At 41.8% G+C, this 14,797-nt stretch overlaps 1 protein-coding gene across 1 annotated transcript; it reads right to left on the reverse strand.

The window, feature by feature from the left end:
• Nucleotides 1-6,964: 6,964 nt before the first annotated feature.
• Nucleotides 6,965-13,477, reverse strand: ODC1 (ornithine decarboxylase 1). Its single transcript, XM_086461575.1, has 12 exons — nucleotides 13,411-13,477; nucleotides 13,095-13,240; nucleotides 12,759-12,932; nucleotides 12,420-12,592; nucleotides 12,002-12,136; nucleotides 11,765-11,846; nucleotides 11,347-11,430; nucleotides 9,981-10,143; nucleotides 9,780-9,892; nucleotides 9,297-9,511; nucleotides 7,197-7,338; nucleotides 6,965-6,985 (listed from the first exon to the last, which is right to left on the reverse strand). Exons 2-11 carry the CDS (start codon nucleotides 13,194-13,196, stop codon nucleotides 7,197-7,199), a joined length of 1,383 nt encoding a protein of 460 aa, XP_086317701.1. The 5' UTR covers nucleotides 13,197-13,240; nucleotides 13,411-13,477; the 3' UTR covers nucleotides 6,965-6,985.
• Between the last annotated feature and the right edge of the window lie 1,320 nt (nucleotides 13,478-14,797).

Below are 14,797 nucleotides of genomic sequence, written 5' to 3' on the forward strand. Positions count from 1 at the left end.
CTGCTTTTGAAGCTGTTTGCTCCCTGCATTGTCTGCAGCTATCGGCTGATCCAGGAGGAGAAGCAAATGGTGGTCTCCAGTGTGACGGGCAGTATGTTCAGCTGGGGATGCAGGGAAACTGCTTCAGGAAGGTGAGATGTCACCTTATGAGGGTCAGGGTTCCTAGGTGAGGAACCTTCTTCAACCCATGGAGCAGGATATCACTCTTTTCTTTGCTCCAGTAGTCACACTGTGGCTTTGGTTGAGCATCCATTACCACTTCTTGCCTCCCTCCACCTTTCATTTGAGGCAGGAGTGGGTCCTCTCTCTTCAGCAGCTCCTCAGAGGCAGCTGCCCAGTTTAGATCCATCTTAGCACTGGATCACAGGCTCACCAAGGCAGCCAAGGAGCTGGTGTTGTTGATAAGACCCACTGCTGGACCGAGGGGACTGTGCTGTGGGGCTCAGCCCCATGGCACTGGCAAACATGCTGGGGAGCAAGATGAGGACAAGTGCACTAGGATTGGAAGGGACTTCAGGAGGTCTCTAGCCCAAGCTCCTGCTCCAAACAGGATAGGCTGCAAGATCAGCCTGTGGTTGCTCAGGGGTTTGGCCTGTCGGGTCTCAAAAGCTTCTAGAGATGGAGCCTGGGCAGCCCCACCAGCAGCCTGGTCCCTTCTTGGCTGTCCTCATGGGGCGTGTTTCTCCTCACACCCAGCCTGACCCCTTGGTTCCAGCTTGTGTCCATTGTCCCTAAACATCAGCAATCCTGCAGAGCTGTTCTACAGAAGATGGCATAAACGAGTTCCAGGGACTCCCCTCCCAAAAAACCACGGAAAACAACCTAAATTAACCCCTGGAACAATACAGAAAAAAAAGTCACAGAAATAGCTACTGGAAGAGCCAAGCCTCAGACAGGGCTTCAAGCTGGAAGCTGATAAGACATTTGAGGTAACAGCCTTTATAAACAAATCTAAAAAAAGCCACTCATTTTTAAGTTTTCTGTGTATTGAAACCCTCAAATCCTGTGTTTCCCACTGCTGTGAACAGATGGGAAGGGAGCTTTGTTTCGCTGGGTTTTGGTTTTGGTTTTGGGGGTTTTTTTGAGCTGTGCAGTAGTTTAATTATTACTTTGTACGTATTTTTTCCTTGTACTTTCTTATTTGTTTTTGCTCTAATAACATCTTGCTTATGCTGCAGTCTGACATCGGGAGTGTGGGATTCATTTGAAAGCTTTCCATTTCTTTCCTTTCTCCTGCCTTCCCTGGCTCTGACAGACAGAAGGTTCTTGATGCTGTTTTTTGAGCTGAGCTCAACCTTTTGGGCTTTTTCTTGGCTAGTTAGTCACCACAACCTTACCTCTGAGAGGATGTCCCTTGGCCCTGGTCAGAGGAACACCCTCACTTTGCTTGCAGTCAGGTATAATTACCCACTGGGGGATAAAACCCACATGGCATAGGCAGATGAGTCCTCTAGCACCTACCTCCCAGGGATTTTGGCAAGCCATCCTGGCAGGGTGCAGGAGGAATTTCCCACCCCATCCCTGAATCAGCAATCTCCACGACGGGTTGGATTTTCTTCTGCTTTTCACTTTGGTCAGAGGTTTTAATGTTTTAATGTGAGTTTTGACTGCAGGAGAGCAGGACAAGAGTTGCTGAGAAATATTTATTGAGCTGTTACAGTGAAATGCAAGTGACGTTACAGCAAGTAACGAGTTTTTAAGCAGGAATTTTTTTATCTAGCAACACAATAGATGATTTTCTTCTTGTCCTTACTGTAAGGGCAGCAACTCCTTTACCTTACTGAAAACTGCATCCACGTTAACCTCTTCAAGTGTTGCAACTCCATTCCTTGCAAGAGTGCCAACCTAGAGCTAATATCTTGTTCTTCCCAGCTAGTGAGCTTAGAAGCCAAATATAAAAGGTGATGCTTAAGCCCACTGAATGCCCAAATCCTGATCTTCTCCCAGGGTAGGGAACTGCATTTTAAGGCTGGATGAAATAATACCTGTGATTGCAAAGCACTGAGCTGCTACAGCTGCCCTTTCTCAGCTCATACGTAGTGCTTGCTGCGCCAAGGTATGTAGATTGACCCTGCACTTCCCCAGCAATGGTAAGGTGTTGGTAGCATCCTAGCTGGGAGCACTGGTCCCTTTACCCCACTGGTCTGAAAGTGTCTCTGCCTCGGCTTCTTTCCCTGAATTGCTGCTCAGCCTTGCTGTCTCTTGACCACTTTCTGGACAGGAATACGGCAGTTAGCTCAGTACCGCAAAGGCAGGGTGAGCCAATTAGTCCTCTGCAAAGCACTCTGAGAGCGTGAATCAAAGAGAGTATAACTGGAAGGCACCTTTTTTTTTGTGGGAATACTGTTGGCAAGACTGGGACCAGCTTCCTAAAATGAGGAAAAGGGAGGGTTGATTTCACTGTGCTAATGCTTTTGTCTTTCAGCAAAGACTAATAGACTGAGGAAAATTGTTGCTGTAGTGTAAGCATCAAGAAACACAGGGAAATAAGGGTCTAATATTAGTTGGACTGTAGTGATATTTGCAAGACAATATGGACATACGCAAGACTGCAGCGTGCTCCCCAAGGGAGCTCCCTTTGTTTCCCAGTGGTCATGCATTTGCCTGTAACATGGGTGGCCTCTCCTTACCAAAACAGAGGGGATTCAAGGGGTTGCTCATGCCCAAAGCGCTCACCTTTGCATTAGCCTTCAGACACACTGCACAGGGCAATGTTTTGGTGGCTGCACCCCTCTGAGAGCTCATCACCAGCTTTCCAAAAGCAGCACTGATGGGGTTTAGCTGCTTTAAACATAGCCCGTACACAGAAGACTATGAAACCAGCTGAAGAGCAATAGCAAAGCTTGTCAAAATGTAAGTCCCAGGCCCACATATGCTTCCTGGTCTCAGTGTATTTTCAGGGTAGTCAAATACAGTGTTTTAACTAGCTAAAGACAAATTCGAATTAGAGGCATTTGTGACATGGCTACTGAAAGCAGATCATAGCCACGGAGATAGCAACTACCTTCAAACTGTAAAGAAAACCAGGTGATGCATGTCAAAACCAGGGACAAAATTACTGACACTTCTTTTGATACTCATCAGTGCTTATTTCAAGAAAAAATAAAAAATAATTATTATTGCAATGATTGATGACCTTTTACGTTTTGACAATCAAATAACATATTCATCTAGGCTCTTCTTGCAATACTGGTGGTAATGATTTTTTTTTTTGGTGGAAGAGGGTTGGTTTTGATCTGAAGAGAAAGCTTTCCATTTCAGTCTTACTGCAAGTTGGTTCTGTGTTTAGCTATAAAGATCTATTTAAATGATAGTACTTGCTAGAGGTGAGGTCTGTGAGAGAAGAGCTCTCCCCGCCAGCTCCAGGTTTGTTCCCAGACAAAGCCTTGCTCCCACAGGTGGAGCTGTAGGGTCCCTGCTCAGTGCTGCTCCCAGCTCTGCTGGTGCAAATGCAGTGCCAGAGTTGCAACTTCCAAAGAAGGGATTCATGCACGGACACTGTTTGTCTGCAAGGCCTGTGTTGTAGTCTGCAAGTTAGCAGCTTAAAAATTAAATTGTGAGTTAAATGCTCATGCAGCAACACAAGGACAGTGTGCCCCATGGCATACTCTGCCATCGGTAACTCCCCACCTTGTCCCTTGTCCCTCACTTCCTCTCAGTCTGCTCCTTTTACCTCAGTATTCTCCACTCTTTCCTTAACACCTTACCACCTTTGATTTTCTATCTCGTGTAATTTCAGAGGACCAGTGCTTCTGAATTTTGGAGGTTTTTTGTATATGAAGCTACATCAGCTGAACTCCAATATAGGCCACGTATAGCCATAGGTGGACTGATGGAAGATCTCTGCTTGTTTCAGACCTCAAGTGGCTTCACCACTCAAGGGGAATAGGGTCATGAGAAGCCACGCCCCCAGCTCAGGGAGGTGTCTGGGTATTTGCCTCAGATACTACTCTCTTCTTCCAAGAGTGACCCCAGAAAACACACAACACCATCAGCAGTGCCTGTGTGAGCAACTGCTGGGGACATTAGGAGCAGGAATCCCACAGTCCCTGCAACTGGTCCAGCAAGGTCCATGTGTCCACAGTAAGACAGACACAGCACCGTACATAGCAGGGTTTGCAAGCAGCAAGCTGAAAGGCACAGGCTATTCTTGGATCCAACTTTGGTATTTGTTGAGCTAATTATGTAAGACACTCACAGCTGATCTCAGTTTTTCTGGCATGCAGCTCCTCCCTCCCTCTCATATCAGACAAGCTTGCTCCAGGGAAGAATAATTAAAATATGCAGTTAGAACAACTGGATTTGATCAATGAACACAGCAAACAAGCTAAGGCCTTAACTGCCCAAGACTTGGGGAAGGGAGGTCAAACCAAACCATAGGAGTTCACCCTTTGTTACATCTTTGCTGCCCTACATTGTGCGTATTTCCCTAGTTTGGATGGTAGGGAATTCCCACAGTCATGGTACGAGCGATTCCTGTCATTTAGGGTATTTTAAAATCAATTTAAAAAGTAGAAATATACCACTAAGGTTCTACAGAAGCCAGGAGCAGGGCAGCTGTGAGATGAAGTAATATATACTCAGTATTCGAAAGCCCAGAACATCTGCTCAGCATAAGTTAACTTAAAATGAGAAACTTGTGTCTTGCTTAAAAACACACCACCATTACTGTAAAGATTTATTACTCCCACACATCAGCTAGCAAAATCCATTTTTTGGGTTGATTTTTTTTTTTTTACTCAAAAGGTGCTCAAAAAAATTAACAATTCTTTAAGCACTTGATACTCTCCTTAGTCATGGCTTACAGAGCACCAGCTGAGGCTATGACACACCTGCCATGGAAGAGGAAGGTAAAGAACTGATGTCAGTGACATGTCCTTTGGGGAGCATCATAAGTTAATCAAAATGTTTATTAGCATGTTGCCACAGTCCTGGCCTCCAGCAGAGAAACAGATGTAATCTTTTTTTTTTTTAGACACAAACCAATGAAACAGCTAAAACAACCAATCCAGTTAAATGCAGATCAAGAAACTAATTGCCAGTCTACTAAATTTCTCTCAGTGAAGCTTACTAATTAACTTCAACAAGTGATTGCCTTCAAACTACCTACCAGACATGGTCTCCACTAGCTGTGAGCAGAGGAAGCCAGACTGTGCCACTTGCCCACCAGGGCACTAGTTGGTAGTGCAGGTATCACACAAGGTCTCACTACAGCTCTACTCCCTTTTGGCTCAATCATCCCCACCCTTCAAACAGGCAGGTTTAAAAAGTAGATACATCTCCTTTAGACAACTGCAGGCTTCCCAGGAGCACTTTTTCTGCATACCTGTTAAGACTTTTTTCCACAGTTCAAATGCATTTACATCTCAGGGCAAGATTTAGGTGTGAAACTGTTACATTTGGTTTTACCAAATTAACATTTGGTTACCATTCATTACTTTTGCTTTCACACTGAGAATCATTAAGATTCCACATCAATTTGGAGTGGCTAAAAGAAACCCTGGTTTGGATACAGGGAGTTTGAGATTAAGGCTAATGCTCCACTATGTGCATGTACTGAACTCTGCACCAGTGTAGTTCAGTAGCCAAACAGCTGGCTACTGTATGTGTGCGAATAAAGGCAAGTGCTATTTCAATCACAAGCTTGAAACTAGGAGTGAAGCAAATAAATTAAAAAAAAGTCACTTGGGATGTTTCAAGAGAATCAGGAATGACGTACCGTCACTTCTGTTTACGCTGCTAGTTCAGCTAGCAAAGAGTGTAGTCTCAGCTGAAAGCACAGAATGGAGGTCAAACACTGTCTTTTATAGATGCTTGTAAGAAAACAGCTTTATTTCTCACCTTGATAGAGCCACTGTTTCCATCAATACTACACTTCGAATGATCCTTTAAATTTTAAACACTCACTCTAAGTTAGCTTAAGCTTTATACACTCATTTGATACATTAAGGTCTTCCTCTTTACACATCAGGCATTTACTAAGGAGTGCCTGGCAAATGGAACAGATCCAGCTCTGGGACAGATTAATTTGTCAGAAACATTTTGCAATTTTAGTACAACAAGTGGGAGCAAACTAGCATCAGGTTAAGTAGAAGTCAGAACGCTCTACTCCAGTACACAGACTCACTAATTTTATCACACACCCTGTATTAGCTCCTCATATTTACTACTTTGTGTCATCTATCACATTTAATCCAAAGTCAGAAGTTTAACAGGGCAGCATACATTTTCATCACATTTGTATAAGTTTCTAAGCGTATTGCATGCAAAGGATGTCAAGTCCCATCTCTTATCATCCATTTTATACTAAAGCCCTAGGCAACAAGGGTCAGAGTAGCTGACACATACTAGTCAGCCAGTTTCAGCTCCTTAAGTTTTCCCATGACATATTTTAATCCTCACACACGTAACAAGCAGCTTGTCAGCAGCAGCCATGGAGCCTATGCTGCATTCTCTCATTAATGACTAGATGTGTTTAAATAGCCATCAGTCCTGGCCACAACAGTTATAGACGAACATGAATAAAACCAGCACCGCATTGAGCTTGCAGTATGCAACTGTGCTAAGCTCATGTCCAATAGTGGAAGACAAATGTGATTCCACAAGAATTCACACAGTATTCAACTTGCTGAGTCAAGCTTTTTCTAATCACATATTAAAAAAAGACATCACTTAGTTTCCCTATCCTTTAAGGGGTTCCTTCACTTCAGTAAGTTGGGAGGGCTAGGGTAGGGAAGGAGATGGCAATTGTGCCACTCTGATTAATAAGCTCTGGGCTCACAGCATCTGGTCTGCCTTCACAGATGCCATAACTGCCATCTATGACAGATTAGTTTTCTACAGATTAACCAAACACAGGACCAGTTATTTCAATATACTTTATTTTAAAACAGGTAGGTCACAAAACACTAAGCTTAGCCCGTTCTGCCATACACAAGCTACAAATACTTGTCTGACAGTTGAGGGTCACTCTTTAGTAGCATACCTGAAAAGTGAATAAAAATCCATATAAAACAATATTCAAATAGTTTCCATAGGAACACAGATAATTGTGACCCATCTCCTAGTCATTTTTGTTGCATTTTTGCCAAACCTAAATTTTAAAAAACTTAAAAATTCTAGCAAGAATTAAGTTAATGGTCCCCCAAATGCCCTAAGTTCAATGACTAACCTTGCAGTTAATTACTAGATATTACCTATACATTAATACTAGCTGAAGCACAAGTTGCTGGATATTCAATTCCACTTTCCCAGGCACAAGAGAGTGGCAGACTAGCAACATCCTGCTCCTCCACTTCAGCTAGGAGTCCTTGCTCCTTAATCTGCTGCATTAGTTGCCTAGAAAGACAAAAAAAAAAAGCAACAGTCAAAGAGTATTTCACTACCATGTGCCAAAAAGCTAAGCAAAGTACTTTTTTTATGGCTAGGGAGCATAAAGTCAACTCTACTCATCTGCAATCCAGACAGTATTACCAGAGAAAAAAAATAAAGCAAAAAAAACCAAAGCAAAATCTGCACAGGTCACTTGTGGCTGGCTAGGCTTTAGTGCAAGTGCCAATACCAAGCTGGCTTCACCATTTCTACGTAGAATCTAGATCTGCAAAGATGCACCTATATACATGTAGCTACATCTGTACACCAGACACTATAAAGATTCAATGACTTAGTGGTCATTAGTTCAGAATTTCAGACCTGTGTCACTGACTGTCCCACACCCTCACATTCCTGGGCACCTTGAATCAAGTAAAAGTATGGATGAGCAACTAAGAATATAAGGGAGCTGATCAGTGAGAACCATGTAACTCCTTCCATAGTCAGACAGAAGTTGTACTGAAAGACAAGCTCAGAAGAACTTCGGCTGACTGAGTTTTTGGACTTGGTTACCTTATACTACATACAAGGCAAGTTGTGCCACTACATGGTTACCTATATACTACTAGCTGTTGCTTAAGATGTACATAGCCATCTTTTCCCTTACCTTTCACAGTTACCTAGCCACAAATTCAGTTCTACACCTTTATACATGGAGGTTACACTCCAAAAAGCTTTTGCCTCTGTTAGAAAGATCTGCACTGTAACTTCATTCATACATCCCCCTCAGTTAAAGCCCAGCTTGTATCACAGAATTTTCTTGCCAAAACAGAAAACACAGGCAGTCATGTAGGGCTCAAAGAGGACTGTAGCTTTGTATGATGGTTATGTCTGCATAATTAAGCTCAGTATGCCTCAGAAGAAGTATTCCAGTTTAACAGAAACCCAGTGCTATAGTGAAAAAGCTAATTATTCTCCTGCAGAGCCATTTTTACTTGAACTAGACAGGAATCTGGAGTCTTATGGGAAGTCTAAAACGTTCATGTGGTTTAAGAAATGCTTCAATGGACAGGAGGTTTCCCTAAAGGAAAGAATACTAGCCTTGTTCATAGAGGCAAGGCTAGTAAGCGAATGGAGGAAGCTTCCTTTTACTTTTATGGCAGGAATTTCCCTGAACTTAAGCATTTTCAGTAATTTTGAAAGCAACTCAACAGTAAAGTTAAATCATTTTTTTAGGGTAACACTGCTGCCCAAATGGTCTCTGCCAGTTTAGCAGGCAGACTTTAATAAAGAGGTAAGGGCTTCCTCTTACAGGAAACCCCACTTTTATACAAGATGCAATCTGTTACCCTGGCTTGAACAGAAGAGCATCCAGGTTACTTTAAACTACTGCTTAAGGTGCAGTTTCACAGTATCTGCGTACTCAAGAGGCAGTCCTGCTTTCTTTGCTGAACTGTAATAACTTCCCATGGAGATCTAGCACTCTGCAATGAGCCAGAGCTCAGCCTAAACCAAGGAATAGCTCTCAAACAGACAGATCATACTGTGAAGCAGCACTGTTGAGTGTTCCCATCTCCTGCAGTCAGGATTTTGCAAGCTATCGATTTAGAAGACAGCGTACTATTAGAATTGTGATTGACAGGTCTAATTACTGGTCACAGAAGGTAACTGAAGAATCTGTAAGGATTCTGTATGTTGTGCAAAAGTGAAAGACAGCAGGCAGAAGCCCAGGTTAATGAAAAGACTCCTAAAATTACCTCTTTAAAAGCACCTCTCCTGGAAGCGAGTACCTCAGAGGAAAGAGTAATTGGTAGTGTTAGGACTGTTCTAAGCACACAGCAAAAACCTTCAGAGGCATTGCCTTCTTCCACACCGCAACGGCACCAAGACTATGGCCCAACTTGTTAAGGGGCAGCCAACCGCCATGAGCTATTCACTATAGTCATCTGTATCAAAAGCACAGACGGATCAAGATAATTACTAACCATGCTGGTCTTGAAATCACATAGTGTATTGTTGGCCTCTGGAATCCGTTGAAAGTAGAAGCTGCTGCAACAGTATAGGCACCCATGTTTTCAAACAGGATCCAGTCACCAACTTGCAACTCTGGCATAGTAAAACGTTCAACAATACGATCTAGGCCATCACATGTTGGTCCCCAAATGCTGCAGGAATAGCAGCTGTCATCTGGCTTAGGCCGCTGAAGAGAGAGTTGAGTATAATTAGACTATCAAAACAGAGCTTCCAGAAGTAATATCATAATTAGCATAACATTCCACTTTGCAGGGAAGAGGAGGAAGAGCTGCTTGCACATCCTTCTCCAACCTTGGCTTGGAATTAATTCCACTGTGTGCTTACTAAGTCAAATGCCAAATTCTGGCAACACGAAGGGAGCAGTGAACCTGTGACAAGGATTCTCCTACACCCATGTTACATGGCCGGTATGTGATACTTCTGAATGAGCATACCTTTTGCAGAAGGGGTTTAACATGTGCATGATCATACAAGATGCAGTTGAATGATCCATAGACTCCATCATTCACATAGTACATAAGAGTTTTGTCATTTGCATCATCTTCATCTGGAAGAAATGGAGATACGAGTAAGAGAATGTTTGGAAAGAAACACGCAGCCAGCTAGAAGTTAAGATTAGATGTAGATTCACATACCATCAGAACCTGTTTGCTCCTTTAATACAATTTTTTTCGCAATGATGTTGACTGCCAGCGTGAATGCTGATGCAACGTAGTATCTTCCCGGCTCCGCAATAATGTTTATTCCAGAATCTGAAGGAAAGTATTTATCCAGTGCTGGGTTGATTACACTTGTGATCTAGGCAAGAATCAGTTGCCAATATTAGTACTTCAGCAGTTACTCAGGTGCTATTTTAGAAGTCTGAGGTGAAGTCAGACCCTCATGCTCATGACTATATACTTGGTCCAGTGTGTAATAACTATTTGCATATTGTAATCTCTATTCATTGCTTTTGCCTTGTCTTCCTATTCAAAGTTTTGTTTGGGATTAAGTTTGCACAAAGCAACAAAAGCGGACATCACTTGCAGCTCCAAAGTTTAAGCGAGCAAACAGCTCGTGTTTGAGTCTAAAGGAAATCACTGCTCCTAGACTCCATAACCCAGCATTAATGCCCTGCACGTCCGCACACTTCGACTTCAATTTCCAGTTTGCTTGCAGTTCTGCTAATGATGCAATATTCCCCAACTTACTGCATCCTAAAGTCACCTCATAGGATCTTAAGAACACAGAATGCATTATCACCTCTTTTGAAATTCAGTTGCCATCATGAACAGAGTTATTTCCAATTTCTAAAAACATCTGTGATGATTAAGCTGCCTCCAACCACAGCATGACTGCATTACACCATGGAGCCCAAGGACAGTGTCATTTGCTCTTGATGTTTCATGTAAGTCAACACTACACTAGAAGCCAGCCTTCATTAAGAGGCACTACAAGTGAGCCAACAGTAGCCCACATTATTAGCAGAAAAATCACTTTAACTTATTTGCTGTCTCTTTGTGTCAATATATATACCTTGTCTCTTCTGAAAGCAGTAGTATTTCTGTGCAAAAGCAGACTGGAGAACTGATCATCTAAAAAATGATCCAAAAGCTAGTTCTAAACCAGTTTGACGCTTATCTAGTTTGCTACATCAATGCTCATGCCACCCAAAAGCACTGTATGGGTCAGGACTACCTTTCCACCTCATTTGGGAGCACTGCCAATCCACATAGTCTGAAATTCAGCATCAACTGGAAGAAGTCTATGCCAATAAGAATCAAGCTGACAACTAAAACATGCTTTACAAGTTTGATATCTCTGCACGTTTATGCAGCCATTTAGCTCTACATCTAAGCTGTTCACCCAATTTTCAGGTTTTATATTAATTCCCCATTTCTGACCAAGCAGACAAGTTCTTACAAGTGTGTCTGCACACTAATATAAAAGCAAGACTTTGCTTAATCCAGTTCAACATTCAAAAAAACTCCACAACCCAAGATGTCCTGAGCAAAGCTATACCTCTTCAAATTTGAGCTTGACATCTTCAGAGCCAGGGAAGCCACCACCAATATCAAGCAGATACATACTGAAGCCAAGTTCAGCCTAAAATTAGATTAAGTGCAACACTGTTAAAGAAAGCAGTTCTTAGTTTACCATTCTAGCTTAAAAAGCAATATAAAGTAATTTCATTAACACCTGGAACAGGGCTAACTCATCATGTTCAAGTAATATTCACTTGAGTTTGAGCTGCTGATTGTAGCACATCTGCAGGTGAGTTTTGCAGAACTGGTCAAAGTAAGCCATCATGGCCTCAAGAATGCCAACAACATTAAATTAGTGATCTAGCTAACTTTTAACCCTGTAATGGTTTTACATTTGATTCAGTTTTGCCACAGCAGTTGAGCAGTAATTCCAGAGAAAATAGAACTAGACTTACTCCCATATCAAACACACAGCGGGCATCAGAAATGGCTTGAACAAAGGTCTCTGGGTCTGTACACCCACTTCCGACATGGAAACTACAGAGAGATACGAAACATCAGTAACTATTTGGCAAATTAGTCAAGAAGTTTATGCAAAACTCAAGTCCCCATATGCAAAGGCATCTCTGTTGTCAGGTAGACCATTTAGAGAAATCCTATTTAATATGACTAGTATTTTGATATTAACTCACCTAACTCCAACAATGGCAAGGTCAAGTTCTTTTGCACGCTCCAGAAGCAGCCTGCTAGTCTTAAGTGTAGCTCCAAATTTAACGCTCAGACGACAAACTGCTTTGGAGTCATCAGTTGTAATGCGCAAGACTAACCTAAAAATAGAAAAAAATAAGGGGTTAAGTTCCAGTAGAGCAGACATCACTATCAGGCAGGTACGACCTTAGAATGAGACTGAGCTTAAAACATATAAGCTTTCCTGTCTGCCTTTTCCTAATATGCCAGTAAACTACACAGGATTAGACTTCACTGGCTAAAAGTAGGTTTATTTTCTCATAATTTTGCAGCCTATCTTAACTAACGAACAAGTTTCAGGTAACAGTAGATGTTTCTGTAACTTGGGAACCTAAGGATTATAGAACAATTAGCAGAACTTACTTGGCTTTTGGATGGGCCCTTGCAACTTTCATTAGTTCTACTTCACTATCAAATGTCATCATCTGTACACCACTGCTGGCAGCATGTTTGATTTGAGATACTTGTTTGCAGGGATTTGCATATATTATTCGCTCAGGAGGTACACCAATGCTCTGTACCAGCTGTATTTCCGTCTGAAGAAAGAACAGATTATGCTTGTGAAAGGCTTCCAGATGGATGATCAAACTAATCAGTACAACAAAAGTGACAGCGCTTGGTTATGCTTAATTTTACATAAACGCATCTTGTAAAGCTGAACATACACTAACGTCACAGATCGGAACACAGTCAAGGTCCTACCTTACTGGCACAGTCGAATCCTGCACCAAGAACAGCAAGTGTCTTCACTACAGCTTTGCTGTCATTACATTTTACAGCATAGAAGGGGGTTACCCGAGGAAGGGCTTTATGCCATCGCATGTGCTTCCTTACAATGTCCCCGAGGTCAGCAACATAGAAGGCATCTTTATCATCCTACAGTAAATAAATGTCTTAAAGTTACAAACAATTGATAACAGGATAAGCCTAAAGGTCAGCATTTGAGGACGGTGCCTTGCAGTAAATCTGCAAAGACAACTTGTTCCATTAGTTTATAAATTTGTATACAAAATGCAATGATTTTCCTATCATACTTACAGAAGATGACACTTCGTTTATTTTTTGGTCAAGGATGTCCTTGGCAGTAAAGCCTTCGTCAAGGAAGGTGAACTCAAATTCTTCATTGCTGAAGCTACTCATGATTTCCAAGATTTCAGGCTTATGTGAAAGGATTTAAGTACAAACTGTTGAGATACAAAAAAATCCCCATTCATTACTTAAATTCATATGTTTTACATCACTACTTCAATTAAATTCATATAGTCATTATATGATCACTACATCATGGTCATACAATTTACAATTATACAATTCCTGCAGGAATCACTCATAGCAGCACAGATCAGTAACTTACAGGGATGACAGATCAGACTTAATCAGAACCAAAGGGCAGTCCACAAAATAGTCTTGCTATCTTGAAGGCAAGTTCTCCTCTGTTCAGAAGCGGTATGATGTACTAAACCTATTAAAAAAAAAACTGTCAGATACCAGTCTTAAGTTCCTGGAAGTTTCCACTGTCTTTCCTTCACCTCCACATCAGAGCTGCTAATATTATCGCTAGTGCTAGTGTCAACATACTTAGTTTTGTTTTTTTTTTCTTTTTTAACAACTCTTAGGCACTATTGTAGCTCACCAGCTTCTGGGAAAAAGGCTTACATGTTACTGAAGACAGAATCTAATGATGTTACTGACTTCTGAATAGTAACAACTCTCACTAGGTCAAAGCCAGTTGAATATCTGGATTCCCACTACAGTTCAGACTATGCATAAACCAGCCATGAGATCAGGGCTTTCCTTGAAGTTGCTCTTGGTGGTTAGAGCTTCCCTGTTCTACCCATGATCTCCAGGCTACATGAAAAGAAAACCTCAGCTCCCAGGAGTGGCAGATACACATTAAGAGTGGTACCTAACTGTGGGTTGCAGACAAAGTCTTAACAGCGATCTCAATTAACACTCTCTAACAGGATCTTGCAGTAGTCCATAACAAATATTCAGAAAGCACAAAGTCCCTTGAGCAAAAAAGCACATTCCTCTGCCATCCAAGACCTGTGAAGCCCATGGCAAAGAATATGGGTCATACCTTTACTGTCCAAATAGAGAATGACAGTCTGCATTAAGCTGTTAACTCAAGCAGAAGTGCGCGCTACCTTTTGAAGACCTCAGCACTGCAAGTGACTCATAGGGAAGATATGGTTTCATGTAACTGAGTCCAGCCCTCTGCTTCTCTCAGCATTTTTTACACTCAATCTAGTCATACAGATTTGGACTGAAGATTATGCAAGCTCTAAATTATTCACTAATCTTTAGTTACATCACCATTCCCTCTATTTTCAAAAAGGTTGTTTATAATAACTTATGAAAAGGAACATGTATTTTACAGCTGTTACAGATTAACAAGGTTCTAAGACCAACAGAATCATTCATTCCATACACCGTGCATACTGAAATCCATTAAACTTTATCTACAGAATGCCTGTGAAGTCAGTGATTAGGCAACTTTATTTCAGCCTTCAGAAACATACAGCACCTGAACTGCCAGTGCCAAGAACTACTTCACATCTTTCGATCAATCCTCACTTACCAGAGACAAACCAGATTTGAGATTCAAACTAGATTAAGCTAGTAATGAAATAAAAGCCAACAATCCACCGAGCCTCATTCTCCCCCTGCTCTCATTCACATGCACTGATAATTCTCCCAGAAGCTGGATTAAAGTCTTCTCTTAAAAGCCTCTTTGAAAG

This window comes from Leptosomus discolor, chromosome 2 (assembly GCF_034619465.1).
Source record: "Leptosomus discolor isolate bLepDis1 chromosome 2, bLepDis1.hap2, whole genome shotgun sequence".
Lineage (NCBI taxonomy): Eukaryota > Metazoa > Chordata > Aves > Leptosomiformes > Leptosomidae > Leptosomus > Leptosomus discolor.